This window comes from Cryptotermes secundus, unplaced genomic scaffold, assembly GCF_002891405.2.
Source record: "Cryptotermes secundus unplaced genomic scaffold, Csec_1.0 scaffold112, whole genome shotgun sequence".
Classification (NCBI taxonomy): Eukaryota; Metazoa; Arthropoda; class Insecta; order Blattodea; family Kalotermitidae; genus Cryptotermes; species Cryptotermes secundus.
The window spans coordinates 910638-931352 of record NW_019718271.1 but is presented as its reverse complement, the minus strand read 5'-3'; the positions used below and the strand labels follow the sequence as shown (position 1 = coordinate 931352).

At 40.2% G+C, this 20715-nt stretch overlaps 1 protein-coding gene across 1 annotated transcript; it reads right to left on the bottom strand.

Annotated features, from left to right (window-relative positions):
- Positions 1-779: 779 nt before the first annotated feature.
- Positions 780-19064, bottom strand: LOC111871339 (serine protease inhibitor 28Dc). The gene is made up of 4 exons (XM_023864413.2): positions 18564-19064; positions 7318-8028; positions 5462-5602; positions 780-2561 (listed from the first exon to the last, which is right to left on the bottom strand). The coding sequence occupies exons 1-4, from the start codon at positions 18566-18568 to the stop codon at positions 1688-1690; spliced, it is 1731 nt and encodes a 576-aa protein (XP_023720181.1). The 5' UTR covers positions 18569-19064; the 3' UTR covers positions 780-1687.
- Positions 19065-20715: the final 1651 nt, after the last annotated feature.

The following is a 20715-nucleotide window of genomic DNA, read 5'->3' as shown; positions in this document are numbered from 1 at the left end:
ACACTATCACAATACAATATTAAAAGTTAAATAGGCTTTATTCATAAGCTTACATATACTCAGCTACTGCTTATTACATTATTTCTTATGGGATTTCAACTTATTAATGACTTGACTTACAAAAGGAATGACTTTGGAACAAGACCCATTTGTAAGTCCAGAATCAAGTGTATAATATTTCATTTTTCAGTAACAGTGTTTTAAGAGAGTTGTTGCTTTTCATACGTATGCATTCCTATAAAATAAAGCTGGAAATCCAAGTTGCNCGTGACTGCATCCGTTCTGCGGTGGTATGACTCACGGCAAATTGCAGCCGCGGCGCGCACTTGATTGTACGCACTGTACATTAACATTAAAATATACATACAAATATATATTTGATCCACTGGCTCTTTGCAAGAAAATGTTATGTATCTCCTGTTATCATGAAAACTGTGCAAATATGACACATTGTGTTTCAGGTACTGTTTTTCAGCTGTTACCAAACCAATGCAAGAATAAAATTCCCTATTATGAAAAATTTGACTTGTGACAACTTGAAGGTTTTCTCATGTAGTTAACCAGAATTCCCATAAATGGAATCATATACTTTCAACATCTGTAAGATTTTTTTCCTCTCCCCTTGCTCACACTTTGGAGCACAGGGCTGAGTTCTCAGTTTCATAATCATTTTTATAGAGTGTAGGACTCTAGAAAACCGAGATTAACGGCCATGTCGATCTGTTGTCCTGACCACGCGACACCCTATATCCATAAAAGTTGGTATTAACTTTGTTCAGTCGGTATAGTTTGCTTGCAGACTAAAGGCCACAGAGTTTAGATTTTTAGTTTAGGAGTCCTTGGACAGGTGATCAGTTCATCAGGCCTCTACCTTAACACAGGAAAACACAAACAAAGAATAAATGTATACACACACCAAACATCCATGCTTTGTGTGGGATTCGAACCCATGATCCCGGCTTCTGAACAAGCAAAGGCAGTATATGCCTCAGACCGCTCGGCTACCATGACTGGCAACATCTGCAAGATATCACATACAAACCATACAAAGACAGATACAGCACGCATTATGCTTCCTTATCGCATCAGAAATAACCAAAGATTAAACACAATAGGGGCAGTAATAACTTATTCCTCAGTGGGTAATTCAGCACCACAGGTCTCCCTTACAAACCACACAACAAAAGGATTCAATTATACAGATTCTGAGATGGTATCATTATGTATTCTTGAACAATGCAATATCGTGCTATAATGCACACAAAAGTTAATTTGAATTATAAGAATCCACCAGCATGTTCAGGCATAGGTGTTTCGATGGAGTTAATGGCGTTTGATTTGACAATTATTTTAACTGGGTCATCTGTTTATTTCAGCTGTATAGTAACAGCCACATTGTAATTTTATGGGCACCCTGCTGGTCTAATGACTAAAGCCATGTTGGCCTCTAAACTTAATAGTGTATCAATGTCACAAATTTCAACAGCTGAAAGGTGATAATACTTCTTAATATTTGTTCAGAAACAAACTGTAAAAAAGGTATTTGTATTTAATGTCATTATTTTCCTAAGTTTATTTTAATGAACATTCTCTCTCACAGTTTATGTTTCAATACCATCCTTCCCTGGTGCTCAGCAGTTCATTGAAAAAGAGTTTCATATTTTGGTTTCTTAAATAGTTTTTCAGATCATTTACCAGAAGGCATTATTCGACTGGGTGTAGGTTTCACCACAGTGCCCCAAAATAAGATAGCACCTGTTGCTTCATGACGAATAAAAAACAAAAATGGCCTCTCAAATCTGACAACCTTGTGAGAACCATCTCTAGTGACTGACACAACTGTGGCAGCTGCAGCTTCTGTACCACTTTCTGTGACATCAATTGTGACCTTATGAATAACACTGTCTACATAGAGCCCAGGATTCTTACTTATCTTAGAATCGCCATTAATAGAGGGGATTTTAATGTGTTTAGGTGCTATTTGTTTCACTGAGTCTGTTTGGTACATTGATTTTTTGGACACTTCATCAGTACTGGTGTTTATATTTAAAGCTGTGTGCTCTGGACATTGATTTGTAGTTGATGTATTATTATCAACTCCTCTATTCTGTTCTTGAGTTACATGTGTTTCTCCCAAGCAGTCAGTGTTTATAAAAGAAGCAACATTCCTGTCATCTGATATCTGACTTAGATCTGCTTCGAATGGCTCAAATAGTGTATTAATACCAAGTATTTTCAAGGCCTTCTTCAGATATATTGTTGATTCAAGCTGCATACGTGGTACAGCAATGATTACAGTTCTCTCTGTTGCAGAATCTGCAAGTCCTTTCAAGCGATTCACTGTGAATTTGTATTGTAAACGTTTGAGAGCATGATACCCAGGTTCATTTGGAAGTACAAGATACATTGTTGCGCTATGATCTTTATATGGAAGCCCAACAATTTGGCAACCAAGAACTGGATCAGAATAATATGGGAAATCTCCACCATTTACCATCATCAGGACTTGTACGACTTCACTGGAACCTTTCACTTGACTGCCAGAGACATAAAATGGTCGCCTGAAAAATTACAATGTAACATTAAAATTAGTAAGATTTTTGTTACTGAAGTACAGGGTGCCACAACACAAGTCCTTACATACCATAATGCCTACACCACTTTCATTGCCATGAATTAGGCTGTGTGTGAGTTTCAGGCATGGAGGAAATAGTGTTACCAAAAGTTACGTTAAGGTTTTTTTTATTTGTGTTGTTTCAATGTCATGAACAACCTTTGCCATCCATCTACCTGTCTCTCTGTCTGTCTATTTACAGCTGTACAGCCCTATGTTGGACCTTGGCTGCTTTTTCAGTCCCTTGATCTTTTACACAGTCAGTAGAACTCCTTGTACAGAGGAGCAGCCCATTACAAGGCCTCTACCTGCATACAGGACAGCACAAACATAGAATAAAGGGCATACAAACATCCATGCTTCAAGTAAGATTCAAACCCATGATCCCAGTGTTTGAGTATGTAACAACAGTTCATGCCTTAGATTGCATGGCCACTGTAATCGGTGCAACATTTGCAGTTGAGCTGAAATCAAAGTCTCAACTAGTCATAAACATTTCTTACAAGTGAATGAAACCCTGCAATTTATTAAACCCTCACTAACATAATACATATTCTTGCTTTCAGACACTGATATTAGTGGCTTGGGCTGGCACTAAGGGTGTATAATGTGTTCTTAAATAGGATTATATGGTCAGTTACATGACTGTATTTATGCAGAAGTTCTCAATATAAAAATAAAATGTTCTGATTAAGAGACATTACTTACGTCCACATGTTTCTCAAGTGACTAATGGAACATGGCAACTGCAAGGGTCAAAGCATTAGAATACCTCTAGTGCTCTCACTAGTACAGCTGCTACTTATATAGGGAGGTTATTTGACACCTTGACACAAATCACACATCTGCTCCAGTGGAACAAACACAAGCTCATAATATAAATCCTTTCCACCTCTGCTCAGACCAACAGTGTAATCAGCAAGCCCATAGGCCAACTCATCACAAACAGAATCTAACCAGATCATAGGACCAAGATGTCTAAGAGATTTTTGATGAGCATTATCGGGCTTGGCAGCAATTTCGTCCTATTTCTCTTCAGCAAATACTCAAAATTTTGATTCAGTTTTCTTCCCACTCTCTCTAAATTTATTTAAAACTGCATGAATAATTTTCTATATTTAGAATTGTAACATGCTGAAAATAATGTCACAATCTTTCCCTTACATTTCTCATGTGTATCACACATGAATGCTGATTTCAATGTGTAAATCTCACACAGCATTTCAACGCAAGTATTAACATGGCTGACCAAATGTTTAATAAAGTAATAGGGGTTTGGAATTATGGTCAACAGAATTTATTGGAGTGGTAGTGGAAACAAATTGTGATGTGTACATGCTACTGGAATGTTAAATATACTAAAAGTCTGAACCTGCAGTGGGAAGTTGATGACAGTAACATGTGTTCTTTCTGCTGGGCTGCTTGAACAATTTGCAACAAACTGTCAGACAATCTCCTCATATAACAGAGATTCATCACCAGTCACTTCCTTCCTTATTGGAGTCTGCTTCTTCTCTGTGCTTCTATATCATATAATTTTGTTAAATAATTTTTCAACCTGTTGTCTTTTTATTTGAAATTTCAGTCACTGGTAGACCTTCCTTCTTGATACACATAGAAATATTTTTATTTTTGTGGAGAGTAAATTCCAGTGAGAAAAACGTATTCTTAATGATCCACACTTTATATACATATTTTTTATAAATGGGGCTCCATTTCCATACCTTCCAGAGGGAACAGCTTACATAAAATTTGTTTTACAACTGTAACTAACTTACTTTCACTTGAGGGGGGTGCCATAGCTCAAGCGGTTAGTCACTGGCTTCCCACCGCCGCAGCCCGGGTTCAATCCCGGGTCTGGTCAAGTGGGATTTGTGGTGGACAAAGTGGCACTGGGGCAGGTTTTCTCCGAGTACTTCGGTTTCCCCTGCCAATCTTCATTCCACCAACTGCTCCACAATCACCCTCACCTATCATCTGGGGCGGGTACAATAGGCCAGAAGTGGCCGCAGTACAAGGGACTTAGTCCCACCCCACTAGCATTAAAAAAACTTTCACAGTAGAATCCAAAATTCAATACTACTAATACTAAACTACATCACTTTACATGATCTTGAGCCAGCTTCATATGATTCTCATCACTTATAACCTGTTTGCATTACCAATAATATAATATTTTGTTCCAATCTCACCTATTTTAGTAGTGACCGAATTCCAAGAGGGTTTTCCACCAAAATTCTATGCACTTTTGGTGTCTTCAGCCCAGCTATGCATTTATCCCATCTTAACATTGATTTTATTATGCTAATAATGCCAGATGACCTGTATAAATAATTGAGTTCTTTGTTTCATGATATTCTTCATTCCCTATCTACTTCACCCCTCTTGGGTCTAACCATTTTGTTTTAAGATGTAAAATAGAGTAAGTATGTAATGATAATGTAAATGTAATTCAAACCCATATCTTGCTCCTTAGTAAAATTTCAGGGAGCTACAGTTAGATTGAAGACATTCAGTGCTGTGAAGAATCGCATGCCAGTCTCCCTTCAACAGATGTTAACTTTTCATTGAGGGATTTCACAACATATTTAAACTATCTAGGCCCATCTTCAGAAAGTTTTTCTGGCTTTCTCCACTGTTCAGCTTGTATAATTCTGTCTTACATGCCATTCCTGTATATACACACATTTTAATGTAACGGAAAATATGAAAGGAGGTGGAAAAATGGAAATCCATCTCTTTTTCCCACCTGCCTTAACATATGAGCCTTATATGTGATTTTATTTTGAATTAACTTTAAATATACATGTCTTTTTGAGATGTTGTACACAACCCACAGTTACTTACCATGCAGTCTGTTCTTTAAGGAAAGGACTCTCCCATGCACCATTGAAATAGAGGGCACTAGCAATTATAACCTTTGTGCTTGGAGGTGGTGGAGACTCCAGAATATTAGGTATGTGTCCATAAGTTCTGTTTTCTACCCACCTGAAATTAATACAAATACAATTAAAATAATGTGTTTGTAGGTTCACTTATACCTGAATAAGTGTTGTACCTATTTTCCCCAAATGTGAGCTGTCATCTAAGGAAAGGTTTAGGAAAGTAAAAAGTGTGAAATGCTGAATGGGTGCGAATCCAGGCACATGTCCTCCCTACCTACTTAAACAGTGCAGGGGTTTTTATATGTTCCAGCTTACTTTGTGCAGCTCAACTGTGGACATGATATAGATAGTGACCTACTTCAAATGTAATTATGCAGGCAACGTTGTGAATAATGTGGGTCAGAATTAGATTATCTAAAATCCTAGTGCTGAAATTGATGGCATTTCATTATTTTAATGTGGTCAGTTTCAAAATTATGAATGTGGAAAATTGTGAAAATGTTTCTAGTGATAAGAGAAATACTGCAAAAGCACAAATATAAAGAGAAGAAATCTAACATAGTTTACAGCTATGCCAGAGGTTCAAAACTGAGTACTTCCTAAATACAAGTCTATACTGTTACAGCTATGCCAGAGGTTCAAAACTAGATACTTCCTAAATGCAAGTCTATACTGTTATAGCTCTGCCATAGGTTCAATACCCCCTCGTTGGTGTCTCCACCTTATTCTGGTGAGGGGGTTTGAGTATGCCAAGGACCCTGAGAGCTATACCAGCGGTAGCGTAGATACTGGCAGGGCCTCCCTTGCTGGACAGGTCAAAGGGTAGGCATCAGACGAAGAGAGACACCAAAAACCGATGCTGGAAGCAGCATCATCAGTAGTGACTTGAAGCACAGAGCAAATGATGCTCGAGATGGTTCAAGTTCGTATAGCAGCAGGCGTGACCAGAGTGGTTTGAACGGCTGCTGTACTGCGATGTGGNAACAATGAAGAAGGCTCACTTTTCCTGGATAGTCTCTTTCCAAAAATGAATTGAAAAGAGCCATGGACAGGGCCAAAATATCTTGAGAAGATATGTAATGAGATTATGGAGTTTCAAAGAACAAGATGTTATGATTTGATGTACATGAAGACAAAAGAACTAGGATGGAAAGAGAATCATGGGATTCAAAATGTTGGTATCGAAGACTCCCAGGGGAATAGAATAGTAGATCAGAGGCAAGTGCTGAAAATTTGGTAAAAGTATATTACAGAGGTATATGATTGACCTAATCAGCCAGAAACCTTAGAAGTTGAACCAGAATAAGAAGTAGATACAGACGGGAAAGGACCATATATTTTACAAAGTGAGGTGGAAAAAGCTATCAAGGAAATGAGGAAGGGAAAGGCTACAGGAGATGATGATGTACCTGGAGATGTGCTCAAGTTACTGGGAGAAGGTGGTTTGAAAACACTGACAAAACTAATGAACACCATATATGAAAGTGGAGAGTGGCCCAAGGACTTTACAGAAGTGACAATGATTGCCTTAAAGAAAAAGACAAAAGCTACAAAATGCAGCGACCGTCGCACAATAAGCCTTATTGCACATACAGCAAAGATAATAGTAAAGATACTTAAAAGAAGAATTGAAAGGAAAATAGAGGATGTACTTGGAGAAGATCAGTCTATATTGTTACAGCTATGCCAGAGGTTAAAAACTGGGCACTTCCTAAATACAAGTCTATACTGTTACAGCTATGCCAGAGGTTCAGAGCTGTGTACTTCCTAAATATAAGTCTATATTGTTACAGCTGTACCAATTTACTTGGTACTTACTTGTTTATGACATTTCTTGCCTCAGTGCTATGACCACTGAAGTCCAGAGTCAGAACTTCATTCAAATAAGCATCCTTGCTCAGGTTTGCAAACCTTTCCTTTATCAGGAAACCATCTTGAACAAAAACTCCTCCTGCCATTGTCACATATGTTGATTTTCGAGCATCAGGGTAATTCTCAACCTTTTTTATAAACCTTCCAAAATGATAATGTAATTCATCACCACGTGAAACTAAATCAATGCCAGCAGCCAAACCTAATACATTTGCAATTTCTGTGTACGTTCTTCCAGCTGCTCCAAGCATTAGTACTGTCAAAGCTGAAGCAATACTAAGAGGAGAAAAAACTACATTGCTCATATCATCAACATTCCTGTAGTCCTCTGAAGATAACGCAAAATCCAACTGTAAAGCAAACTGTAGAACTCCTCGGGCTATGACGTTCTCTATAAGGTTTTCCTGTACTGTGTTTTTATTGTTGTCATCATATTTAAATTTGATGCTGCTTAAATCGGGAGGAGACTCATTATAGCTCCCATATCCGTGTCTATACATGGTTGAATCTGTTGAATTTGAAGCTGGTGGCACTTGCTGGGGCACTGAAATATTTCCAGGTATTGAGCTTGGGTGGTGAATTGTTGTTGAAGTAACAGCCATGTCAAATATCACAGATGTGCATAGAAGCAACACATAGCCTAACATCGTAATATATCTGAAAAGAAATGAAAATATTTAATTAAGTTTTGCAGGTAAACAGTGTATCATTTTCAAGACGTGCACATTATTGAGCAACCATTTAGGTCTTCTATTGGAGTATGTGTAATTGTTTCAAATAGATCAAACGCCAAAACAGTTTACATCCTTTTCTTAACGAACTTCATTGAATAGTTTTGACTTATATATTTTTCTTTAATTTGGTGCATAAGTAAAAAAAAATACCCACACTTATCAGTAATATACATATATTCATTTATTTTTAATTTTCATTTCATGCATCCTGTTGTGTTATAATATACAATTTCTTTATTAAAACCGTCACAACGCAACTACATTAAGGTACGAACAATACTTTGTAAGATGAGGCACCGACTAAATAGTGAGTAAATAATACACTATCACTTCAATACCAAAGACCAGTTGTTGATTATAACAAAATTTAATGCTGACTAACTTCTAATCTTGTCTCGGTTTTAATATCTCAGCACGGATCGCGTAGAAAACACCGTTTCGAACAGTTCCTCTGTTGTTATGCGTGAACTCACTGCCGTGGGAAACTGTTTCTTTGTCGCTACCTGGTAACAGGTCTACACGTTACATTATGATAATTTTGATCAAATTAACATTTAAATACGTTGAGTTGAAAGTAAGGGAAATGAATAACTTCTAACATTACCCGTATTTGACTTACAATCTTCTCTGTCATTTCATTAGCCTTAATTTGTATTATTCTCGGGACTTTTCTGGGAACTCAATCCCCGGGCAGGAGAAGCCTTATTCAACAGTAAAATGACGCGCCTCATTCCGAAAACTTGATGCAACTGTTGGCTTTGTGACCTTTAAGAGGTTAAGTACCAATCTACATATACAGCGGTGCCACTATCATTCAGTATTTCGTGTGGGCTATTTGTCTCAAGATTCAATGAAATTGTGATGTAGGTAATTCTAAAAGGTGCTCGGATAAGGGCAATAAATGAATTTGGAAAGACAGAATTGTTAGGTGCACAAACAGTGCTCATTTCCAACTAGAATACCTGAAAGGTAAGGTAAAGTTGTCCCTGTGCTTAACTAATTCGGTATTACGCTATGAAGGTGTATTGGGAAGTGGGGGTATGGATCCACATTTCTTGTCCTCGGCTGTAGTTGGAGGTGAGTGGTCAGCTTTACTGCCCGGCCGCTTTACCCACAGTACCCATGGGATAGGAGGTTGGGTGGACCCCAGGGCCTGCCACAGTAAAATTCTGCATTAAATTTGCAGTCTGTTTTGTTATAGCGCAATAAGACACAGACCACGTGTTATGGGACAAAGCATCAGGATTCAGTTCAACAGACGAATCAGAACGCTAACAAAGAGAAGATAGAAACAAGAAAAATTGGCTACTGTAATATATATATATATATATAAACATGCAAATATTGCATTGTTCCAGTATTATAATGCTTTACATATGGCTATATAACCTGTTTAAAGGTAAAGTTGTCCCTGTTCTTAGTCAACTAAGCACCATGCCGTGAAGACGTATGGGGGAGTTGAGTCATGGCTGCACCATTATTGACCTTGACACTGTATGGAGGTCAGTCGTCAGCTTTACGCCACTGCTCATTTACAGCTGGGGAAAAACCCGCAGTACCCAATGGATAGGGGGTTGTATGGACCCCAGAGCCGGTCTGGAAACTACGGAGAAAAGAAAAATTTTGCCCCTGTCGGGAACCGAACGCCGACCGTCCAGCGCATGGCTCATTGTTATACCAACTGAACTATCCCAACTCTGTGTAACTGGGTTTATATTTTTTAAAAAATATAGGAAAAGTATTGTAAAACTTTTATTCCTTTTAATAATTTGGACTCCTCTAAAGAGATCCTAGAGGCTGTAATATATAGGATGAATTAATCACCTATCGATTAAATTTCGTTTTGTATTAGGTGGTTAGAAATTAGAACGATGGGCAGGGCATGTAGCACGAATTGGGAGAAAAGGAATGCATATAGGATACTGGTGGGAAAGCCAGAAGGAAAGAGGCAAATGACTTAAGTGAATGGATAATATTAATATGGATCTTAGAGAGATCGAATGGGACGACATGGATTGGATTCGTCTGGCTCGGGATAGGGACCAGTGGAGGGCTCTTGTGAACACGGTAATGAAACTTCGAGTTCCGAAATATGTTGGGAAATTCTTGAGTACCTGCACAACTGGAGCTTCTGAAGAAGGGCTCAGCTCCATGGAAATAGAATTACTGGGTTTTGGGGCTTTTTTCCATCGTCCGGTATTTTAGAATATAGAAAAAAACGTTTTGGAAACTGGATCTGTTTCTATCCTCTGGTGAAAGGGGGGGGGGAAACACCTACCCAGTTGGGTTCCTTGGAAAAAGATAATCACTGGACGGTGAAAAAGTCCAAACACCCAAAAATTCTAAGTGTTATACACAAGCGTCAGAACCCTTGAGAATCTACTCCATGGAATTAGTTATTAGGTGGTTGCCTTCTGAATAAAATCCAGTTGGCCTAGTAACTGAATCATTAAGTGAAATATCTGGTGTGGACCCAGTTCGGATACTAGATTCTGATAGTAATAAGATCGAATGAATGTGAACTACACATAAACTTGTAAAGAACCTAATCTTTTTAAGCTGCCACGGATTAGACCCTTTCGATTATCTCGACTAAGATTTATTTCACGATTGTGAATAAGATATTGATTTGTTGGACTCCTTGAACGGGAATTCGGTCCACTGTAGAATCTATTTGTATAAGAAAACACGAAAGATAATTCTCAGACATGCTCTGGATGCTTCGAAGGGGATTCGAGTACGCGATCCCAGTTTTCTGGTGGTCTGAGACTGTATAGGCATTACAGCGCGACGCTATTATGATCCGCATAAGTATCTAATTGCATTTTACTATCGATACCACGAGTTCTAAACTCGATATATCGAATATAATGCAGGGGAACTTGATAGCGTTCCATTCAATTTCAGTGATATGACTCTTCGTGAATAACCCACTGTACCTTCAGATTATGAAATATTTGGAAATGAAAGTTTCTCTGTTAGGCTGTTTTATTATGCACGGTCCATGTTTCCTGGATAATGGTGCTTAATGTAGAGTCGATATGTGCGTCACTGACAACAGGAGAGGAGTAAATGAGTAGGAAAAATGTCCCAGTTTAATAAATTAGTATCGTTCTCATGAAACTTGCTAATCGATCTTTCATGTTCACCATTAACGACTTCGATAAAGCGTGTGACGATGTATCGATTAAATAATGGCGCAACAGAAGAAAGGAAATACTAACACCTTTACGAGAAGTAGACAGGTGAGTGAGAAATGGTAAAACACCCACGTAACAAGTAATTTCCGTTTCCAGGAAAATGATATAGCTAATTATTTTAGAAGGTTTATCGTGTTTTACCGCTACCGGAATAAAACCAGCTCTTTGTTATGTTCATGCGATTACCAGATGTAATTAGTCCTACCGTAAGCGGAAACTGAATTCCGGGCGAATGTTTGCTATACCTGATTCTTTTGAAAGGGGCTAGGTCAGTGCACTTAGTATTGACTGGGTAAGTTACTACTAAACAAGGCTAATTAATCCCTTCCATGCCAAAATTTTGAGAACAATTATATTATAAATTATTTTTATGTGTGTGTTTCCAAGGTAACTCACGATTTCCATTAGTTAAATCTATAAAGTTTCCATTTCTGGCTATGAGAACAGAGGTTTAATTTAACTGGCTGTCTCACATAAGACGTTTTTTTCTTTCCTTGCCACTAGAACCCCAGTGGGCCATGAACTTCTCCGTTCACTTCGGTTCTTCTAGATCCTACACATTCGGTAGGACTCTTTGGGCGGGGGATCAGCTCGTCGCAAGGCCTCTACCTGTACACAAACACAGAAAAACGCACACACACAAACCAAACATCCATGCACTGAGTGGGATTCGAACCCACGATCCCGGTTTCCAGCGAGTGAAGACAGTGCATGCCTTAGACCGCTCGGATACCGTGACCGGCACATAACAGACATACTAGGCAGAAAAGAATTACGTTTCTAGAAGGTAAACCGCATTTTGTCATTAAAAGTATTAACGACATTAAATAACTGTACATTTTCTTTCTTATATATATGTCGCCACTGTGGTCTAGTAGTTAGTGTTCCTGGCTACAGATCCAGAGGTCCGAGTTCGATTCCCGGCGCTACCAAATCTTTTCTAAGAAGTAGTGGGTCTGAAACGGAGTCAACTCAGCCTCGTGATGATAATTGAGGAGCTATTTTAAGCAAATAGCGGCTCCGGTCTATAAAGAGGTTGGTCTAGAAGTAAACACAGAGAAAACTAAAGGGCAAAATCATGACATAAAGATAGGAAACAGATGTTTTGAAAATGTGGCACAGTTCAGATATTTGGGAACAACGATAACAGTTCGAAACCTGATTCAGGAGGAAATTAAGAGGAGGTTGAACTCGGGTAATGCTTGCTACCATTCTGTCCAGAACCTTTTGTCTTCTCGTCTGCTGTCCAAAAACATAAAAATTAGAATATACAAAACTATAATTTTGCCTGTGGTTCTGTATGGGTGTGAAACTTGGTCTCTGACATTAAGGGAGGAACATAGACTGAGGGTGTTTGAGAACAGGGTGTTGAGGAGAATATTTGGACCAAAGAGAGATGAAGTGACAAGAGGTTGGAGAAAACTGCATAATGAGGAGCTTCATAGCTTGTACTTTTCTCCAAGTATAATTAGAATGACTAAGTCAAGGAGGATGAGGTGGGCACTGCATGTAGCACTAAAGGGGGAGACGAGGAATGTGTATAGGATATTGGTGGGAAAGCCAGAAGGAAAGAGACCACAGGGAAGACCAAGGCGTAGGTGGGTGGACAATATTAGAATGGATGTTAGAGAGATAGTATTGGATGGTATAGATTGGATAGATCTGGTTCAGGATAGGAACCAGTTGAGGGCTCTTGTGAACACGGTAATGAGCCTTCGGGTTCCATAAAATGCTGGGAAGTTCCTGAGTAGCTGCAGATTTGGCTTCTCCTCAAGAAGGGCTCAGCTCCATAATTAAGTAAGTATATGACATGTTAAGCTTTAATAATTGGTTGAAGGCTGGTAAAAACTGACAACTATCTCCCACGTGACGGTAAGGTCAGCGAAACAAGTTCATGTGGTGACAACCTCCGGGGGTAATGCTCAGTGAGTAATGCTTGGCTGTTTTGCAATTATCTTTACATGAGCGTCGCTTCTAGGCTGACTCAACGCGTATCTAATCTAAGGTACATGCATTTTCCTGACAATTATTCATCCTTCATTTCTACAGTTGATATTCACTATTTCTATTACCTGTAGTAAGTGTTCTATTGCCTGTGGTTCTGTATCGGTGTGAAACTTGGTCTCTGACATTAAGGGAGGAACATAGACTGAGGGTGTTTGAGAACAGGGTGTTGAGAATATTTGGACCGAAGAGGGATAAAGTGACAGGAGGTTTAAGAAAACTGCGTAATGAGGAGCTTCATAACTTGTACTCTTCTCCAAGTATAATTTGAATGATCAAGTCAAGGAGGATGAGGTGGGCAGGGCATGTAGCACGAATGGGGGAGACGTAGAATGTGTATAGGATATTGGTGGGAAAGCCAAAAGGAAAGAGACCACTGGGAAGACCAAGGCGTAGGTGGGTGGACAATATTAAAACGGATCTTGAAGAGATAGGATGGTATTGATTGGATTGCTCTGACTCAGGGTAGGGACCAGTGAAGGGCTCTTGTGAACACGGTAATAAACCTTCGGGTTCCATAAAATTCTGGGAAATTCTTGAATAGCTGCAGAATTGGCGGCTCCTCCAGAAGGGCTCAGCTCCATGAGTAAGTAAGTAAGTAGAAGAAAGCAGTCTTCTGGGATTTGGCACCGTGTATATGTGGTGTTAAACGACGTTTCGGAGGAACGTATCGCCCCCATCTTCAGGGTTGAAGAAGTATAAGTAAATCTGCAAGCGACAACACCGTGAGACACGGTCAAGCAGACTGTCTCACGGTGTTGTCGCTTGCAGATTTACTTATACTTCTTCAACCCTGAAGATGGGGGCGATACGTTCCTCCGAAACGTCGGTTAACACCACATATACACGGCGCCAAATCCCAGAAGACTGCTTTCTTCATAGTCACCGCCGTGAAAGCCTCAAATCTTACAAAGTAAGTAAGTAGTAGGAGTTCTACACATACGGTACTTTGTCGACGTTAGGAAGAAAGGGAACACAAGATAATGAGCATTAAAGAAGGCTGTTTTCCATTAAATCCTGCTGTGTTTTATTTAATTTTCGTCGATAGACAGCTGAGGTTTGTTAGAAGTAATGTCACATTAGTTCTCACTGCATATTTATAGGACCGGAAATATTTTCCGAATAAGTGAGGTTTCCGGTTAATCCCTTTTCCGTTCCAGATGTGGTTTTACCGATCATTGCGGTCGAATTGTTAGCAATCTTCCTTTGTATTCGGGATGTTGTTGCCAGTTCTTCCAATTCAGTGTCGGACTAAATCCATGGAGCTGAGCCCTTCTTGAGAAGCCGCCAGTCGCTCAGCTACTCAAGAATTTTCTAACATTTTATGGAACCCGAAGGTTTATTACGGTGTCCGGCACTGGTCCCTGTCCTGAGCCAGATAAATTCAATCCATACCAACCCATCATATTTCAGTAAGATATATTTTAATACTATCATCCTACCTATTTTCTACATGCATTCCTCTTCTCCCCCATTCGTGCTACATGCTCTGCACATCTGATTGTTTTTGAGCATATCATTTCAATTACATTTGGCGAAAAGTAGAAGCTACGGAACTGCTCGTTACACAGTTTTATCCAACCTCCTACTATTTCATTCCTCTTCGGTCCAAATATTCTCCTCAACAACCTCAGTCCATGTTCCTCCCTTAATGTTAGAGACCAAGATTCACACCCATGCAAAACTACTGGTAAAGTTAGTTTTGAATATTTTAATCTGTATATATTCAGAGTCCGGTCACGGTAGCCGAGGGGTCTAAGGCATTTACTGTCTTCGCTCATTCTGAAGCCGGATCGTGGGTTCGAATCCCACACAAGGCATTGATGTTTGGTATGTGTATGTTTTTATTCTGGTTATGTTGTTCTGTGTTTAGGTAGAGGCCTTGGGACGAGCTCATCACTCGTCTAAGGAGTCCCACCGTCTGTAAAATGATTATGAAACTGAAAATCAGAGGCCAGGGCCCAAGGGAGCTGTGGAGACAGCAGACGATAACACAAATAACACATTTCTACATTTGAATCTGCTCTTAAATAGTTCATTTGTCGAATTTTGATTTGTACTGCTAAATGGAGTGGGAACACGCGGCAGCGTAGTTGGTTGAGGCATTATGCTACAAGCCGGTTGTTGGATTTGTTTCAATTGACCTAATCCTTCCGGCCGCACTATGTCCCTAGAGTTGACTGACTCAACCTCTAACAGAAATGAGTAAAGTAAAGTAAAGATATCCCTGTAACAGTCCGTGAAGGCCCATAGGGTTGTGAGACGTCGAGGCTCCCACATTATCTAGACAATCGGCTCAAAGATGGCGGTAAGGTTGTCAGCCTTACCCGCCGGCCGCGCTTTACTCCCGAGGAAAATTCCTGGTACTCATTTCTGTTAGAGGCTGAGTCGACCCCAAGGCCATAGTGTGGCTGGAAGGATTAGCTTAATTTTCTTTAATGCTAGTGGGGTGGACTAAGTCCCTTGTACTGCGGCCACTTCTGGCCTATTGTACCAGCCCCAGATGATAGGTGAGGGTGGTTGTGGAGAAATTGGTGGAATGAAAATTGGCAAGGGAAACCGAAGTACTTGCAGAAATCCTGCATTAGCGCCACTCTGTCCACCACAAATCCTACTTAACCAGACCCGGGATTGAACCCTGGCCGCCGCGGTGGGAAGCCAGCGACTAACCGCTTGAGCTATGGCGCGACCCATTGCTTACTGGTAAATGGAGTGCATTTTGAAATTCTCTTCACAAGGGTTTTAATGTATGAATAACTGTATAAGGGGTGGGCTTTCTCGGCCCTTGCACCGCGACCACAGTGATCTATTGTGCTTCCCTTTTGATTATCCCCTCAGCAATCCTGTGCTTCGAATGAAGCTCAGGATTTTGTATGTGGGGGCGTCGAAATGGTCACTTAGTTCCATAAAGTACTGACCCAAGTGACGTAATCTTAAATAAGTTTAGACCTCACATTCCCACAGGATATGTGTGGCTGTTTCATTTTCTTCTTGACACCTCTCACAAGTGGGACTATCGCTTAGTCCCAGTTTGAAGAGGTGTCTTTTAACGTGGCAGTGTCCTGTAACTTGTCCTACCACCCATCGTAGCTGGTTCCTTTTTAACTTCAACAGTTCCTTCGCTCTTTTAGTGGAAGGTCCTCGTATGAGTCCCTTTGCTTGCCTGAGTCCAGTTAAGGATCTCCAGTATTTCCTATGTTTTATGTTTGTCCAGTCCCTGATTGCCTGTCTGGCAACTCCTATAGAGATGCCACAGTCTGGTTCAGGTCCTATGAACGGATGTTCAGCTCCAATCGTAGCCAATTGGTCTGCTGTTTCGTTTCCAGCAATACCCTCATGCCCTGGCACCCATATCAGTTGTACCCTGATATGTTTGGCCAGTTCCATGAGGGTTTGATGGCAATCCCAGACCAATTTTGAGTTGATCTGGTGTTTGTCAAGCGGTTTAAATGCAGCTTGGCTGTCAGATAGAATGTAGATGTTCCTATTTCTATAGTTCCTATCTAAATTCTCCACAATACATGCTTTAATGGCATATACTTCTGCCTGGAATACTGTCGTGTACTGCCCAAGGCTGAAACTAAGTTTCCGCCTCGTGCCATAGCAGTACACACCAGCTCCAGTGCCCTTATTTATGTTGGAACCATCTGTATACCAGATCAGTCCCCCTTTTCTATCGGGCCGAAACCCGTCTTCCCATTCACTCCTTTCAGGAAATCTGACTGAAGGGTTTTTCATATACATGTCTCAGTATCATTTTGTCAGACCCCACTTGTAATATGGTTTCTTTTTCATGTCGTGAGTTGTGTTTGCATGTCCGAAACTATGGGTTTTAATGTAAATAAAGTGCTATTGAATTGTCGTGTAGTTGAGATCTACAAAATCTAGAAATCTAGAAATTTGTACAGTAGGAAAGTTTATGGGTTCTGCTGTTCTCTGTTCTACTTCTTGTTCTCTTATTTAGGACACGAGTTTCAAATGCCGATGCACCGTCCCAAGAACCCTACCAAGCGTCTGAGAAATTCTGAATTTCAGAAAGTAACTCTGATATGTAACACAGTGGAGGGCCTAATCCATAGAGATAAACAATATGACTGGCAGCCATGACGATTCGTTGTCCATAGCTCCTCTATTTGAATCAGTGATATTTCTTGGGGATTTTGCGCAACCTCTCCAGTCAAGAGCAAGGGCAACATCTTCAGATATTCAAGGACAATTTCATACATGTCTTGCGAGTCGTCAGCCATTATCCTATCTTCTGACTTATGAAATTGATATCCTTCTCGCCCCACCAGTAAGTCAAAAGGATGTATTTGAGTTTCTCACGGCAGTAACTACAAAGATATGACGCCGTATAGTCCGGTATTAGTTTACCTCAGAATACACGGCGTCACATACCAAAAGATTGTACTCTTCGAATAATTATTATTAGTTTACCTCAGAATACACGGCGTCACATACCAAAAGATTGTACTCTTCGAATAATTATTATTAGTTTACCTCAGAATACACGGCGTCACATACCAAAAGATTGTACTCTTCGAATAATTATTATTAGTTTACCTCAGAATACACGGCGTCACATACCAAAAGATTGTACTCTTCGAATAATTATTATTAGTTTACCTCAGAATACACGGCGTCACATACCAAAAGATTGTACTCTTCGAATAATTATTATTAGTTTACCTCAGAATACACGGCGTCACATACCAAAAGATTGTACTCTTCGAATAATTATTATTAGTTTACCTCAGAATACACGGCGTCACATACCAAAAGATTGTACTCTTCGAATAATTATTATTAGTTTACCTCAGAATACACGGCGTCACATACCAAAAGATTGTACTCTTCGAATAATTATTATTAGTTTACCTCAGAATACACGGCGTCACATACCAAAAGATTGTACTCTTCGAATAATTATTATTAGTCTACCTCAGAATACACGGTGTCACATACCAAAAGATAGTACTCTTCGAATAATTATGATTTATCTCTGTCTGTCGCCTTTACAAGACTTTTGCACCAAAACTCGTAATGCATTCCTGTCTCGTCTTTCTGCTTCAAATATTTCTCGATGAAGAATTTAACAAAAATTCTACACATTTGAACACAATTACGTTTTAGCGCGAATATTAACAGTAGCATTTATTCAGTCGTCACATAACAACACATCATGCTTGACGGATCCTGAAAAAAGCAAATACTAATCGATATTTATTAGAAATTAAAAGGCAAAATTACTTACCTCATTATACAACAGACACAGATTTTCTCCTACGAACGATTTATGAAAGGAAACGACAGTAGGAAACTGTTCCGCTCTTGAAATTCACAGGGACTTATCACACTTCGGACTCACGATATAATGAACTACTTCCTCAACCTTTGTAGTGGTCATGAAAACGGAAATGTGGCTTCCCACTTACACTTCTTAGGATTATGCTGGCATTCGTTGACAGCCGGACAGGAACTGCGAAACGCGACACTGAGACTGCCCGTACAATGGAACTAAAACAGGTTTATATTCGTCTTTTTAACAATTCTACGGTGATTTATTCGTGACTTAAGAGCTGATTTCCTTTTCTTCCTTTTCCTTGTGCTGCATAGAAGTGTCTACCTGTTAGAAGTGCGTGCTGACCTCATGGGGTTGGGCTATTCCTCCCACTGCCTCTCCCTGGCACACACTTCCACTAAAAGTTGACAACGCACCAGGCGTAACTTGTAACGTGCGGCACGTCCGGTTTGCTCCCCACTGACTCCTTTCCCTCAGCCGCGCGGCACCTCCAGTTTGCTCCGTAGACTCCTCCCCCTGTTCGTAATAACCGTTTACCAATTATAAATATTGCCGGTCACGGCAGCCGAGCGGTCTAAGGCTTGCACTGTCTTCGCTCGCTCGGAAGCCGGGATCGTGGGTTCGGATCTGTTTCCTGTGAGGTACGAACTGAATTCTTATATATTATTCTTATACACTGCCGGTCACGGCAGCCGAGCGGTCTAAGGCATGTACTGTCTTCGCTCGCTCGGAAGCCGGGATCGTGGGTTCGGATCTGTTTCCTGTGAGGTACGAACTGAATTCTTATATATTATTCTTATACACTGCCGGTCACGGTAGCCGAGCGGTCTAAGGCATGCACTGTCTTCGCTCGCTCGGAAGCCGGGATCGTGGGTTCGGATCTGTTTCCTGTGAGGTACGAACTGAATTCTTATATAATATTCTTATACACTGCCGGTCACGGTAGCCGAGCAGTCTAAGGCATGCACTGTCTTCGCTCGCTCGGAAGCAGGGTTCGTGGGTTCGAATACCACACAAGGCATAGACGTTTGGTGTGTGAATTATAAGGAGGGTGAGATGGGTGGCGGATGTAGCTCGCATGAGATCTGAGAAATAATTACGAAATTTCAGTGGAATGGAAGAGGCCACTTGGAAGACATAGGTGTACGTATATGGAAGGATAATATTTATATAGGCCTTGAAGAAACAGGCTGTAAGGGTGTGAACTGGATTGATCTGACTCACGTAGTGGAATTCCTGTAAGAGGAAACAGATATTCCAGCACTTTCCGTATATTTGACGGAAGAGTAAGCCCATGTCTTCAACAGTAAAACAACTATTTCTGAATATTAAAAGGCATTTATTCTACTTTTAATTTAATAACAATAAAGTTTTGATTCTTTCACTGGAAAGTTCACGCGTTTACAAATATTTTCAGCTGTTCTTATACTGCGATTTTGGTTCTTGTACACCTCACAAACCGAATTCGTTGCCTTCTGAAAACATAAGTGGAGGCAAAGTATTAATGTAGTTCTTAAACCCCGTCGCCATTTTAACTTGTATATAAGGTCCTGTGAGGACACGAATTAGCGTAGTTGCTTGAGGCACTATGCTACACGGAGGAAGGCCGCTGGTTCTAGTCCCGATGAGGTGAACTTTTTTTCAATTGACCTAATCCTTCCAGCCGCACTATGGCCCTGGGGTCGACTCAGCCTCTGACAGAAATGAGTACCAGGAATCTACCTGGTGGGCAAATGGCGGCCGGCGCTTAAGGCTAGCTAACTTACCGCCATCTGTGAGCCGATTGTCTTGAAAATGTGGGAACCTCAACGTCTCACAAACCTATGGGCCTCCATGGCCTGTTACAGGGATAGTTTTACCTTACCTTTCAAATAAGCCCTGTATATATAGTACATATACTTTTTAACACGTTTAACATTTAAAATGTAAATATCTTTTACATTATGGCAAATGACTTACTACTACAGACAATGACTCTGACAAAAGACAGACCCGTCCACTCGTCAAAGAAAGCGCCCCACCAAAACAAGACCGTAACTGTGAAACAGTAATAAATATCTGGTAATGAGCCCCACATGGGGCTTGACACCAAGACTGACTGACT